Source organism: Balaenoptera musculus, chromosome 9 (genome assembly GCF_009873245.2).
Source record: "Balaenoptera musculus isolate JJ_BM4_2016_0621 chromosome 9, mBalMus1.pri.v3, whole genome shotgun sequence".
Classification (NCBI taxonomy): Eukaryota; Metazoa; Chordata; class Mammalia; order Artiodactyla; family Balaenopteridae; genus Balaenoptera; species Balaenoptera musculus.
Genome location: NC_045793.1, coordinates 55,457,821 through 55,473,936, shown reverse-complemented (window position 1 = coordinate 55,473,936; position 16,116 = coordinate 55,457,821). Strand labels below are relative to the sequence as shown.

At 38.1% G+C, this 16,116-nt stretch overlaps 1 protein-coding gene across 1 annotated transcript; it reads right to left on the bottom strand.

Moving 5' to 3' along the window:
* Window positions 1-500: 500 nt before the first annotated feature.
* CLDN12 (claudin 12) lies at window positions 501-10,472 on the bottom strand. The gene is made up of 3 exons (XM_036863464.1): window positions 10,387-10,472; window positions 8,833-8,922; window positions 501-3,800 (listed from the first exon to the last, which is right to left on the bottom strand). Exon 3 carries the CDS (start codon window positions 3,765-3,767, stop codon window positions 3,033-3,035), a length of 735 nt encoding a protein of 244 aa, XP_036719359.1. The 5' UTR covers window positions 3,768-3,800; window positions 8,833-8,922; window positions 10,387-10,472; the 3' UTR covers window positions 501-3,032.
* Between the last annotated feature and the right edge of the window lie 5,644 nt (window positions 10,473-16,116).

Genomic DNA, 16,116 nt, shown 5'->3' with positions numbered 1-16,116 from the left:
GCATCTAATGTCCCACCAGAGAGCCTTGGGTTCAGTAAGGAGTGCTTGTGAATGCTCTCACCAGGAGGCAGAAAACTAAGAGCTCATTCCAGGCTCCAGAAATTCTGAGGTGACTTACCTGTTAGGACTGCTTTTCCTGTTAACCTCGAGTTCTGAAGAGTAAGGAAAGATCCTCCCACTTAACCATTTGAGAACTCCCAATCTACAAGATCACAGACCGCTGAAACACTCCATTGATGAGGCAAGTCTGGCACATTTGACTTTATTTGGTGTTTTTTTTGTGGAATGTTGAAATAGTCCAGTGAACTCCTAAGACCACTCTTAGAATTGAAGGGTCCTGATGCTTCTGAAATAATAATGCCAAGTTTTCCAATTCCATTCCAATTGCTATTCTACAGGGCTTTAAATGGTGCTGTGTCTTTTTCAATTTGCACATATTTAAGAAACATTTCTCAAAATATTTCAACTTAAAGCACTGACGAAATGATAGAAACAGAAACTTGTAAAAATACATCTTTTAATAAACATCAAGTACAGTGCAGTTTTATCGAGGTTTTACATTGCAGTTTACAGCAAACATATTATCTGTTATAGTGTATATTTATTTACAAGTAAAGTAAGCTCAGGGTTTTTTTCTCCCATGGTTGGATAAACCAAATCTGGTGGATCATACTACATTTAAGGTTTTCCAAGCTTCTGTAAAAGGCCTTTAACATTAAGAGACTTGTAACAACAAAAAAAGATATCCCCCATCACAATGATAGACTGATGAATGCTCAAAAGTTATTAAAAAGAATTATAAATACTTGATTTCCTTTGATGGCTTTGAAGAATAGCTCCTGATAGCAAATCTGAAATATTAATGACAGTAAGGGAAACAATTGTTTCTTTTGCCAAATGAATCTATAATAAATACTAATTAGAGGCTACAGATTATGAAAAGAATCCGAAAGATTCTTACAGGAAAAGTTTAACATTTTATATACATGATCCCATGGACTAAAAACTGTCTAGAATATTAATGGCTGAGTCTGCTTTTAACATTGTTTATACAAAGAATGGTGGAATTCTTGACACTTTTGGACAATTTCAGTGAGAGAGGGGACAGAAATTAATTAGCAAAGGGGGAAATTAATATTAATCTCAAAATTCTACCTGACGCTGTCTTGGAATGATCAAGACTCAGCTATATCTGAGAAGAATTAAAAGAACTGAAGGAAATCAGAAGCTATAGCTAAGAAAACCATAGTTTTGCATGCTTTTAACTGATGGCATTTAAAAATTATACAACTGTATTTACTTGCTATGTACATAAACTAGTGTTTGGAATTAGAAACAAAAGTACCATTTACGTCCACAGAAGTACCAGAAGCATACTCAGATTTGCAGAAGAGGCACAATAATCTGTTAACATGCAACTAGCTGTCTGTGAAATTTGTAATGGATAATAGAACAAAATCCCCATGAACATAGTACTAATGTGTAGCAAATTACATCAAATAAACAGCTCAAATTCATAAGGGTAAACACCCAATATCCCTGAATTTCTAAGCATTCATCTCAGTGTTAACATGGTTTCCTCTAAATGTTACCCCATTAGAAAGATTTTAAATATTCCTCCCTCTTTAATACATCATCATACTTTGAGAGGTGAAAAGGGAACAATTTAATCTTTACCACTTTTGCCCATCCATTCTTATGAATCTGGTATCGTGTTATTACAGTGTCTAGGCTAATGTAGGTGCTCTAAAGGATCCAACAAACTGAATTTCTGGGTTCCAAACATTGCTGGTATTGTACAATAAGCCTGTCTGACAGAAAGCCATGTCTCTGGGTGAAATATATTCCTAGATCAATGCTTGAGAAGTGAAGACCAGCTGCCACTGAAGTCAGACTGTTCCCTAATTGTCAGATAACAGTTTGATCTTCTCTTATTAAATTAAAATTTCTTAGTAGATGGGACCGGATCTCATACTTTGCATGTATCCTCTATAGCACCTAGTAAAGTGTTGGGCAAAGATATATCCTCAAGGAAATAATCGGTGATGGGGGCAGGAACTGAATCAAGGGTGAATGCAGTCATGGTGAAGCCATGCCTCACTTCACCCGTCACCCAAAAGGCAGCCACCAGAATGAATCTCTGATGTTGTCACTGAAGAACAGATGCTTGTCCCCTACCACTGTCTAAAGGAGAACTAACCACTCGGGCCTCTTTATTTCTTTCTCTTAATCACTAAGAGATTATACGTGGGCATGAGTACCACTTGGTGGATGATATCTGGAGAAAAGTTTTTCTGCCTCAGAGGAAGCACCAATCCATCACATGGCACTTTAACTTTAATAATACAACTTATAGAACTATTAACTTTTAAAATTATGTTAAATGTTATCCATACTAATAGATATTTTAAATGTTAGGCTTATTCTCTCTGACATCACTTAAAATACATTTTATTTTTAAACACAGGCATGAGGTAGAAGATTAGAACTCACAAAAGAAAGTCATCTTCAAAATACCAAACTCTATTCAATACAATTAGCCCCGAGAAAGAAGTAAGAAAAGTTACAGCCTAAGCTGGTAGACTGGCTACTGTTAAAATATTACCCTTACCTGAAAAAAAATTTTTAATTTGAAATTGCCCTTTTTTCCCAATTTAAGGTACTGTAGCAAAAGGACAATACACATTCTGAAATACTCATAAGGATCGCTTATAAGAGCTTCTCTTAGCAATCATTTTTTACTATGTTGCTCTAAATCACCTCAATTGAGACACAGGTCCTTTCCACCGAAATAACTGATCAGATATCCACCTGGAGGTTAAAAATCCTTCTAGCATAAGAAGATAAAAGGAATGATTCACATTTAAATATTGTACTTTTCATAAAAACTAGCAGCACTTCATCTTACTAAGACATACTAATTTGGCTTCACTGACTGATCAGAAACAAAGGGAAATGTATATAGGTCCAAAATAGCTCCTTGCACAAGGGAAATGTGAGGCTACAAGTTTTCTTTAGCAACTATTTCCCCACTAGGTGGTGTGTGAAACTACTGGAATGTCGATTTCTATGGCAGAGAGGCGGGAGCGTGCTGAATAGGGCTGTGAATATGTATGCATACTGGGAGGATGGGAGTACAGCGGTTGCCAGAAAGGAGAAGGCAAAGATTTGCATGCACAGTACCAAATAAACAGTAGAAGGGAAGTCGTAAACAAGCCCCCAGCACTAGCAATAGTGACATACACTGCATAGTCAAACATAAAGACTGGCTCGAACTTCTTGTTCAGATGGATGTTATAAAAGATGACCCAGATGGATGGGGAGAGGCTCACAGTACCTGCCAGGAAAAACAGCAGCCCGGCCACCAGATGGCAGCCTGCACTATTGACCAGACACTTGGCCAGTTTGATGTTGGGCACCGAGGACCTGAAGGCGGTGTTACACATTCCAATCAGGCAGAGCAGCAGGGCCCCCGTTGCAATCAGGATGCTGAGGGGCAGGGCAAACTGGAGGACCCGCAGGTCCAGCTGGTCAACTGATGAGTACCAAGTAGTGTCGTACATCAGGCAGTCATTGCCCCCGTCGTACCGGGCACACTTCACCCACAGGCCTGTGTAAACAGTCAGGTTCTTCTCATTTCTGTTGAACGTGATCAGTCGTAATTTTCTCCAGTTGGGAAGCAGAGTCCCCGCAAAGAGGCCTGCTACCGAGGCGATCCCACACAGGAAGGAGAGGACCGTGGCTGCATGGACATCCCGACAGCCCATGGCAGGCAGGCTTGTGCAGTACTGCCAGTCAGACTAGGGGGTGACACACAAGAGGACAAATCATGAGGGGACAACAGGAGAGCACGGTGCTGACTGGAAACACAACCAATGACATCAATGCAAACAGGGAAATTCTGTCCCTTGTCTCCTCTCCATATACAATATGAATGTATATAAGCACACATGCATGTGACCTCAGAGCACAGCTGCACACACACGATTGCTTACTACTGCCTGGGTCATATAGCAACTAGAGTCTTCACACATGAGTATTTTTCTACACAGTGAATCAGAGGAACAACCAAAATAATTTCAGATTCTCTTAACATCACATCAGAAATTCTCTCAGTTGTCCAAAATCACTCATTCAACAACCACATTTCAAGCACTTTGATGTGTCAGACACTCAAATATATAGGGTCAAAGCACTCATCAACCGTCAACTACAAACACAAATTCGGCTTCAAATGCTCACGCAAATGTAAAATGAGACCAGCATAAAAGACAAAGGCATAGGGAAAGAAGCACTACAGGGCAGCAGAGTGGTTGAGGGCAGACTCTGAGCCAGACTGCTTGGGTTCCAACCCCCAATTACTCACTTACTAGCCAAGTGACCAAAGTCACCTTGGGTCAACAACAATACTTCTGTGTGCCTCATTTTCCTCATATGTAAAACGGGAAAAGTAACTGTGCCTACCTCACAGGGTTTTCTAAGTATTCAATGAGTTAATATAATGTCAAATGCTTAAAGTTATATCTGGCGCCTTGTAAGTGTGATGCAAGCATTAACTACTTCTTAGCACTCAGTGATCAGCTCAGTGCTTGGCATCCTGGAGCAGTTCAAAGAACATCTGTTGAATAAACGTTAAATAAAAAAAAAGCAAACATCTCATTCCTATATACCAGGCATACCAGAAAATCACAAAACGTAAATAGACTCCTCTCCAATGAGTTACTCAAACGAAAAAGAGAGAACAAAGGTCCCTGAAATTATTCTACTCATCTACTTCCTGACTGGTTCAAGATGACGGGCATGCATTTCAGGTTATTAAACTATTGGTTATTGGTTATTATACTAATATACTATGATTGGTTAGTCTACTATTACTGCTCATATAAGATGAACACAAAGATTTCTGAAGAAATGACAACCTATCTCTATTAATGCTATTATAAGGAAAAAGAAAAAAAGTAGCCAGGCCTTTCATCTCAAATTAAAAGGCTGTGTTCTTTTTCTGTATACAACAAATTATAAAAACCAGTATATTATTCAGCTTTATTTCTTCAAGAGTTTGAAACTCACTCTCCAAACACCACTCAAATATATTTTCTCTGCCTTCCATCATGCCTCCTATGAGACAACAGAACAGACTATTTTAATTTACTATATATTTAATGCAATCACATGAACTAGGAATAATTTTACTAGCAGAAAACATATACGTATGTGTACATACCTATCCACACACATACATATATAAGTGTACAATATAAAAATCGGAGTTTAAGCACAAATGACCATTTTTTAAAGTCCTCAAGTTAAGCATAACTAGTTCTAAGTTTCTCTGCTCTTAGTTTACTACTTGTTTATCATGCTGTCTTCTGTCAATATTACCAAAAGTAGTAATTGTTTAAGAAAATGTTATGGATGAAAATACTTCAAACAGAGGAATTATGGTCCTAATTTATTTTTTTCCTGCAAATTTTAAATGCTTAATTTTAGCAACCATCCAACCACCTTAGTCCAACAATGGAAACTCTGGTGCAAGTTTGAGGATGTTTACCCTGGAAAATGCCACTACTGTTGTCAGTCTCTAGAATCCAGCTTCCTGTTGGTTTCTGCTCATTCGCCTGTCCCCCCAGTATACTGTAAGTAACTTGCACAGTGCCTGGCACAAGAGTCATTTTAGGAATATTTGAATAAATAAATACTGGGCCCCGACCCAAGGCCACAGCAACTCACAAAGGTAGGCTATTAATGACGTAGAACTGGACAAGGAAGTAGCCATTACTAAGCAATCATTCATTCAACAGGTATTTACTGAGTATCTAGCACATGCAAAACACTCTGTTAGGCCCTAGAGGGACACTGAGGCCACTAAGATCTGGACCTTGCCCCAGTGTGCTAACAGTCAGACTGAGGGAAAGAATATGCTGTTTTATAAGAACTCAAAATGCTGATAATGAAAGAGATGTCTGATTATTACCTATCAAGTGATTATTGTTAGGTATTAAGCAAAGTGACCCAATAAGATACCTGTTCATAAAAATGTATCATTCAGTGTTAGAGAAAAACTGAGCAATGAAAGAGAATGAAGATTTAATCAATGTTGTAAAGACGTAAGAAAAAGTTTCCCCCAGTTTCTTTCAAAGCTTCAGAACTCCTTCAGATAACCCATGCAAAGTCCTAACCCAATCACAATTCCTTCCTGCTTTCAGAGGTAGGGGACAAATACTTGGAGTATCAATGTAATTGAGATTTCTTCAATCAAGCTGCCCTGTACCCCTGATTCCTACAACGCAAATGGAATGAGACACAAGATCAGTATGAATGACTTTGCTATTGATAAATAAATTTCTGTAGTTCTTAGCCTACAGACTGTCAAATGACACTAATAAACAGAGGTGGGTCAATAGTCAATATCTATTTCAGTATCAAGTGTGTTCAAATTTATCCTGCATCAAATCAATACAAGTGTTATATCAGTCCCCTGAATTTGCGTCTGCTGAAGTATTCTTAGCTCAGATCCCAGAGACTAACTAACAGTCCTATTTTAGAGAGCCAACAAGTATACCACGGCATTTTTCAGAAGGGAAATACTATTAACCTCTATTTAACTAAATTTCAGTCTCAGTGCTGGAATTAATGTCCTTGCTCTTTGTAACTTTCTTTGGCTGCTTTACTTTTTATACCCTGCTCTTAACTCCACATATGTATGATTTGACGGTAAGTAGTATATCTCACTAGAGGGATGAAGTAACATTTTATAGGGATAGTTGGGAGAAGGAATATGTTTAGTGATTTAAAACTGAAAGATATTGCTGACTCTTAGAGCTATACCAATTAATTTCGAATCTGGAATAATTTTTTCAAATGCAAATCTGATCATTTCACTACATTTCTTACCATTCAATAGCTTCCTATTGAATAGCTTCCTCAGAGTAAAGTTTTAAATCTTTCCCATAGTTTCCAAAGTTTTAAATCCCACCATTTGGTTCCTGCCAGATTCTCAATCTCCTTATTGTGTCATCGTCCCACCTTACATATTACTGTCTATGTAGCCATACTGCTTTTCTTTTAACTTCTCAAATTTTGTTTTTCAATTTGGCTAAGGGCTTTTTCTCATGCTGTTTTTCCTCCTAGAACTTTCTTAATCCCATCCTATTCTTTGCTTAGCTAACTCGTACTCATCTTTCTGGTTTCCAGGGAGTCTGGTCCTAAACCTCCCCTCTCTTCCCCCACCCTTCACCTTCCCCCTGCCCCTAGTTACACGCTCTGGCTGCACCTCCGTACTTTTTCTTTGGTAGCAGTGATTATGCTTATATTCCCTGTTCAATGTTTATCTCTCTGACCAGACTGTAAATTTCAGGAGGACAGAGAGCCTTCTGTTTTATTCACTGTGTCCAACACTGGCACACAGAAGGCACTCAATTATTTGTTGAATGAATGAACAAACAAACAAATGGAAGGTCCATGTGAGTATGGTCAGGACACAGAAAGTTAAAAATTTGCTCTAGGATCAGTTCCACTCATTTCATTCATTCACACTCTGTGTTTTGAAGCCTTCAAACTGCTTCTAGAATGCTGCTTTCCATTCTTTATTGGCCAAAGCCTCTCATTTTTAAAAATAAAGTTCATTTTCTTCCCCCAGAAACTTCCCAAGAAAGATGAGGCCATTCCCAGGTATTTATATACAGCCTATGCTTCTAGAAACACATATCTAAGTCTGGCGACACTGGTTAACTTCCACAGTGGTTAGAGATTCGATCAATTATGGCTCTGTTGATTCTCGTGTTTTCAACTTAACAGGTATGTTACATACGGGATTCGCCCCTTGCCATTAAGAGTGGTTCATATATCAAATTAATGTTTGCTTATCAAAGTTAAACAATTTATTATATTTTTATTTATATTTCCTCTTTAAAATATTTCTCCCAATGAGGAAAAAAACATCTTTTTGCCATATGAAAACCCCTTATTAGCGACTGCAGCAAATGTGCAAGGCTAAGAACACACTTTAACAATCTGAGGCACACCCATGAACACTAGCTGGCTGACAGTCTTGAGCTGGGTTGTATATACAGATGTTTGGGCTTGCTGTTTCCATCTGAGAGGCAGCTTGGTATTGTAACCCAGGCAAGCACAAGACTCATATGCCAGTCATAAACCACCATTTGCAAACTGGGAAAGTCACCTATGTCCTCTGCATCTTAAATTTCTCAAATGTCCCCCAAGGTAGCTGTGAGATCATAAAGAGTAAAGCCCTTTGTAAAGCAGAATAGGATCAGGAATTTAAGTCTGTAATGATTATTGGTAGGTTTATCTGAGAGCATTCTCTCTGAGAGTAGTTACTGACCAAATCAGACAAGAACTCTGTTCAAAACACCCACTTCACATTTGTCATCTAACTGTTCCACAATGACTTGCAGAGAAGAAGATGGATAAATTTTTGTACACAATTAAAGGTTATCAAAGATATTTCAAATAAAAATATTTTCAAAAGAATATCTTTCCTGTGGTTTGGAATAGAGTTCAAAGAGGTTTGGAGCAGGAATAGTGGCTAAGAGCTTAAAGAATTACCAGATCCATTATTGTATTTTTTCAGGAACAATTCTAAGGAATAGATACATGAGAACACATCTGTAATAGCAGCTACATTAATCCTTGGTAGTAACACTAGCAGTCCCTTCTACCGTAATTTGGGTTTTCTTAGAAACTGTAGATCATCAACATAGCACTTGCAATGGAGGTTTGTCCTATAACTTTATTTTGTTAAACAAGAGAAAAAGTGTCATCTGATATATGGTAGCAAAAGGAAGAGATATAATCAAGGAATGTACTTACTCTTTGAGGTACTTGATAGTTCTAAAACAACTTTAATCAACTTAGAAGAAATATATGCACATCTGAACACACAGCACAGATGATCTGGACCTAAAGAAATAGGAAAAGTACTTCAGATTAATATGGTACTAGTTTAAAAACTCAATTTGAATTCACAGGGCATTAGGAAAAGTAATTAGCAATCATCTGAAACCAATGAAATCTTAAACCAAAAAAGGTGGTCAATGAGTTAAAAAAAAAAAAGGCAGTTTATTCTTAAATTCACACAATATCTATATGTGAGATACAGAAGAAAAAATTAACCCTCATTTTGTGATTCAAGAAGATAGGAAAAATAAGGATAAAAGTCACTTTACTGTCCTAGAAATAGATAATCAATATTTAATGAATTTTTTAGATCCTTTCATGACTATAGTGAAAGAATGAAGGGCCGATGAAACACTGTGTGATCAGTTGTCTTGGCATAAAAGACATTCATGATGTTTCTTTTATACCTTTTAAAAGGATACTGACAACAAAACTAGTCCAAGTTGATTCACACTGTGCCTCCTAAAATTTGCATCTAGAATATTTGAGTTTATAGTGCCACCAATAGCTCAACCCGCCATTTAAACGTTTCCATATATCTTTCTTAAGCATCAACAACTTCCTCTTCAAACACTATTTACCTCAAATAGGAGGATGAGAAGGAAAACTTGTAAACACCTGAAAACTTCCTGGATTAAGGCTATATCACTAGCCCTACTACGATCATTAAGTAGAATGATGTTCCCAACAGTCTGCACAGAAGTGATTTCAATCAGGTGTTTTTTTTTGTTTTTGTTTTTGTTTTTCTCTTTTCCAGATGTATGTCTGGGTTGGTTTCAAGCACAACTGCTCACTCCGAAGTTAAGTGAAATCATTTTTATAATAGAAAACACACAACAGGATCTCTGAGCAATCATTTTTAAGTGGGGTCACCAAGTCTGGCTTTCTAATGTCGTGACTAGCCTCTTGCAAAGCCTGTAACACAGAACTCGGGCTTCAGAGGAAAGCAAATCAAGCTTCCAGAGAAGCCTCCCCTCCACCCCCCACTCCCTTTGAGCTGTGTCCTCAGGAGCACCAGAGCGAGGAGAAAAAAAGAAGGAAAAAAAAAAAAAGAGCTTTCCAGGTTAGAACCAGTGGAAAGAGACCGCAAAAGTGACTATGAACGCTCTCAGAAAAACCCATCTCTGCAACACTGAGTGGGTTGAACAGCGAGCAGGTCATCATTACACAACCAGCATGAGCTGCTGATTCAAAAATAGCAACCTGCAGCTCCACACCGCACACCCGGCCAGGCAAGCCCCAAGCCCCTGGCTGCCCCGACCAGACACCTAGACATATTCATACTCCTGGGTCCAAAATAATTTTTTAGAGCTCTACCAAATACCTCCTCACTCAGTGTTCACGTCCGCAAATGTGGTCAGCATTTTTCAAGGCTAAATGACTCCCGTCGTTTAAGCAACCTTACACAAAATCCTCAACTACTTATGCAAAAGACCCAGAAATCGGAACATTCTTGACCAGACCTACCTGTTTCTCACATCCAGAGCATTTTACTCGCCCACACTGAGGAACCTCTTAGACCATCTCCCTCTCCGCGTCCCAGGAAGTGCGTTCCCAGTGAGCCACACCAGAGGCTTCTGGGACTCGTAGTCAGGTTCCCTAAACCAGAATGTCCTGGATGACTGGGAGACTACAATTCCCAGAATCCACTGGGCTGGCAGTCCCAGGCAATATCCTGGGACCACTTCCCGCCCTCTGCTCCGCTTCCCACCTCCACCATTCCTCTAGCTCCTTCAGTTCCGTCCAGATTTGAGTTACAGGTCTAAAAAACAGTTAACGGAAACAAAACTAAAAATAGTTTTGAGTTGGGTACCAAAGTAAATATTTCCCACTAATGATTTATTTACCACTTTCAGTGGGAAAGGGGGAGGGAGGGTCAGAGTGTTTTTTGTTTTTATATCATTTTTTTTTTCCACCTGCTGTTTCTCAAGTAACTTTAATTCAAAACAATCAATATGCCATTGAGGCATATTTGGAGGTGGCCTGCCCTGGGCAGATGCTGAAGTGTCATGATCACACATACACATAAATGGAGATAAAGTAAATGTGGCAAATACTGATAATCGTTAAATCTAGAGAGAGTACGTATACGGGTGTTCATTGTACTATTCAAATTCTCTGTACCTTTGAACATTTTCAAAATAAAAAGTTTGAGAAAAAGCATCACAGTTTTAAATGAAAGTAAAGGATGGCATCCATCCCTATCCCACTCTGCCTCGGTATGACCTTGGGCAAGTTAAATAATCTCTTTGTACCTCAGGATCTCATCTGTAATAATAATGTATTTATACCAGAAACTATGGTGAGGATTAAATGAGTTACTATACATAGACAGTATACGTGTCTAACACACAATAAGGACTTTACATATTTGCTATTTCCATTTGACATTTTTGTGTTGCTCTAGTAACGGGACTATGTGTTAGTATGAAAAAGGCTACTATCTGTGCACTGTTACCACTTTCTCATCTTCCGTACTGCTTCAGAGGATGTAAGGTGATTTAAGGCCAGAAGCAATCCAATCCCAAAGCCAGACCTCGAGATGTAACAATGAGAAAGAGGGACAGCATTGGGTGGTAAAAGGATCTCTGGGTACAGAAAGGCTCTGGGCTCCAGGCCAGCTCTGGCAATAGAAGATGGATGATGACGATATGACACAGGATTCTTTGCTCTGAACTTCAGTTCTCTAATCTATAAAACTGAATTGAATCAAATAACTGTGTACAAAATCATTTTATAATTTATTTCCCAGTCATTGATGAATACTACCTTGTTAGCAGACTTTAGCTGAGATGTATATGTAGTTGACAATATGTTTTTTTAAAGCTATAAAAGGAAGGGAAGACAACCCTATTTTTAGACTTATTGATCAAGTTCAGGTCTATGGTTAGCCTGCCTTTGGTATGGAAAAGATGAAATGAAATACTTACATGCCCTAGTGGGACTAGAATGTTGGAATATCATTCTCAGAAGTACTTTAGGTAAGACTTTGAGCAATTAACAATCCTGGCTTCCAAGTTCACTGTAATATACTGTTCATCTCCAAAATTCTATGAAGATTCTCATTTGGTTATTCTATTAGTTTCGTATTGCTGCTTCAACAAATTACCACAAACTCAGTGGCTTAAAACACCACAAATTTATTATCTTACAGTTCTGGAGGTCAGAAATCTGACAGGGTCTCCCTGGGCTAGAATCAAGGTGTGAGCTGTGTTTTTTTCTGGAAGCAAGAGCTGTGTTTTTTTCTGGAAGCTCCAGGGAAATTTCCTTTTCCTTCTACTTCTCCAGTTCCTGAGGACACCATTCCTTAGCTTGTGGCCCCCTTCCATCTTCAAACCCAGCAATGACTGGTTGAGTCTTTCAACATCTAAATCACTTCAGCCTACATTCTTCTGCCTCCCTCTTCTAGCTTTTAAGAACCCTTGTGATTAAAATTGACCCATCTGGGGGGCTTCCCTGGTGGCGCAGTGGTTAAGAATCTGCCTGCCAATGCAGGGGACACGGGTTCGAGCCCTGGTCTGGGAAGATCCCACATGCCGCGGAGCAACTAAGCCCGTGAGCCACAACTACTGAGCCTGCGCTCCGCAACGGGAGAGGCCGCGACAGTGAGAGGCCCGCACACCGCGATGAAGAGTGGCCCCCGCTTGCCGCAAATAGAGGAAGCCCTCACACAGAAACGAAGACCCAACACAGCCGAAAATAAAAATAAATAAATTTTAAAAAATTTAAAAAAAATTGACCCATCTGGACTACCCAGGATAATTTTTCTATTTTTATGGTCATCTGACTTGCAACCTTAATTCTGTAACAGAGCATATTCAGATTCCAGAGAGGAGGAGGACATCTTTAGGGGACTATTATTCTGCCTACTACAGTCACTAATAACCTCTTTCTGCTTGAATCCAAAGGCTTCTTTTTGGTCCTAATTCTCTTCCACCGGCTTCAGGTCCACATTACACAATTCAGACCACCTTTTTTCCCTAAACTTTTCTTCCTTGGATATGGAAACATCAACATTTCTACCTTTCTTCTAGTTTATCTGATTAATTCACTGTCCACCAGCTGCTTTCACTTCTTCACATTAAGATATTTTAACAGTTTCCTTACATATATTATCAATTAAAAAAATAATAGATAACACTGAATATATACCAAGCACTTTTTCATGGACTCTCTAATTTAATCACCATAACCTCATATTAATGACAAAGAAATTGAGATGCAGAAAGGTTAAATAATTTGCCCAAAGTCAAGAAGTAGTTAAGTGGTAGATCTTCCTAAAAGGTGGCTGTCACTATTCAGAATTCTCCAGACTCAGGACAGTTTCCTAGTTTTGGATTTCTGCCTCTAAGATCTTACTTAAATCTAAATGCTCATTGAAGCTATTCCTGAACTTGAAATGACCTCATACTATCCTCTTTGCTCACTCAAATCCTACCTACCTCCCCCCTGCTCTGAATATTTGTATCTTCTCTAAACTACATAGTAAACTACATAGTTCAACCTCAAATTGTAAATTAACTTGCACACACTGTTCCTTTTCCAGTCATGTCTCACCATAGTATTTCTCCAACTCCATGACTGAAATTCAGCAAATTTAGATTAATGAAAAAACCCATAAACTTGTTTTTAGAGGAGACTGTCAAATAAAAATAATAGATAACATTATAATTGGGAAGTTGGCAAGTATAGTTGGGAAGTAAATTTTTACTATTAGTTGGGAAGTGTAGAAAGAAAAGAAGGGAAGCATTGTGGGTTGAATATGTCCCTCAAAAATTCATCTACTGAGGTCTTAACTCCCTCAGCATACATCAGGATATAACGTTATTTGGAGATAGGGTCTTTACAGAGGTAATCAAGTTAAAAAGAGATCCTTAGTATTAGCCTTAATCCAATATGACTGGTTTCCTTAGGAAGAGGGGAAATCTGAAGACAACCTCACACACAGAATGCCATGCAAGGATGAAGGCAGAAATTGGGGTGATGCTTCTATAGGCCAAGGAACGCCAAAGATTGCCAGCTAACCACTACACACTAGGCGAATGGCATGGAAGATTCTCTCTCCACGGCTCTCTGAAGGAATTAACCCTGTTGGCACCTTTATCTCCAACTTCCAGCTTCTAGAACTGTGAGACAGAAGATTTCTGCGGTTTAAGTCCTCAGTTTGTGGTACTTTGTTATGGCAGCCTTAGCAAGCTAATACAGGAAATAAGGGAAAAAGGTTCTGGATAAATCAAGCAGTGAGATGTCACTTTAAAAACTGTTAGGCTAGCGAGCAAGGGCACCTGTTTCTTGTTTTCGCTTCCTCGTGCTGCAGCACACAGAACGAGCTCCCCCTTGCTTGAAAAAAAAAACTGTTAGGAACGTGTCATCTACTATAACATAGGTAGGATGACAGCACTTGTTCCTGATCTTTAATAAAGTTACTAGTGAAGAGGGGAGGGAGCCGGGAGGGGACAGGATTGTACAACAGAATTGGCTTAAAGTACAATAATTGAAGGCTTTTTCCTGGAATTGCTTGCAGGTGTTTTAAATCTTTTTGTCTTTTACCATGCCTATTACTCCTCCTCCTACCACCACTATTTTTTGTATGGATTTTTTTTTTAACATCTTTATTGGAGTATAATTGCTTTACAATGGTGTGTTAGTTTCTGCTTTATACCCCGTTTTTAAAGAGAAACCTGTATGTTAAACATTTGATGAATGTGTTACAAATTTGGGATTATGACATTAATGGTTCTTTTAAGTTTGTGAGTTTTCTGGTTCATATTTTTATAGGAAAGGCCATGTGTGCTCAGTACTGTTCTTACTATTTCTCTTGACCCTGGGAGTAGTACCAGTTCACAGAAAGATTTGTTTTTGAAGCTGAGGCTCAATTATTATGCAGTACTCTTACTTCCCCCCATTAGGATTTGGTTGACCAGGGACTTTTATTTACTCTATCATTTAATCATGCTTCAAATCCATCCAAAGCCATAAGCTTTTACTCAATGTCTGCTCTTGATTTAAAATATTTTCAATCTCCCTCAATTTGTAGCAAACCATATACAAATAAAACTGAAGCTATGTTTTAGCTTTATAATCATATCCTTTTTCTTAATATAAGAATATTACACCATGGCCTTCCTAAAGCCTTTTATACAGAAATAATACCAATAACAATGTTTGACAACAAATAAGAAAATGAAGGCACTGGTCAGAAGATACTGACAATTTCAGAAAAATATACTGAAATATGTGCCATGAACAAAGGAAGCTCTTGTCCTTTGCTTTCAACTTTCAATGCACTCAGAGTTTACAAAATAAACAGGAAAAAACTGCCTTGCTGTATTTGCTCCAGAATTAGTTGTAATATAAATTGCATATCCTGTTCTTCAAATTCCAAGTATTTCAAAGGAAAGGACATGATTCAGATAACACCTATGCTTCACATAGCTTGGTATCTGGGTACCCCAAAAAGGTTTCACTTCTATTATGAACACACTAATAATATACACAAAGGAGATTACTTCCTTTGAAGTCTTCCAAATACCCAACAACTATTAATTAAGCAACTGTCTTACAATGAGAAACAGAAAAAACATTTTTTAAATTAGGACAGCCTAAAATTAGTGGTTAGTTATAGTCAGAAAAGGTAGCTGAAATTGCCGCTGGCTTTTCATCCAACTGAGGCAATGAGCCCACCTTTTACTCCTAAGTTATCCACAAGGAAATACTCCAACTTTCCAACATACACACTTTTCTTTCATTTTTTTCTCCTTTTCTCATTTCTATTACCTATTTGATTTTGCTTTTCCTTCAGCTGGCTTGTGACACTCACTCAAAGCTAAAAAGAGTCCTCTGATACTTTCCCTCTACTTGCTACCTCTGATCACAAAACAGAAAATAAATAGAACGCTTTCCTGAAATATTTCTTTAAGAAAAAAAAAATAGATATTTTTCATTATTAAACTCTGCAGTAAAAATTGTAGCATGTTGTCTGCCAATATTTATCAACTATGTTTATCTCTTAATTCTCAAGGTATATAAACTTTCGTAAGGCAAATACTTTTTTTTAGTTATAAAATATTTTAAAGCACGAAAAGGTTAAAAAAAACCCCAAAACACTCATGTACCTACCATCCAACTTAACAATTTGGACTTCAAAAAAAATGTTGCCATATTTTTGAAATTGTCTTTTGTATAAAGTTTACCAAT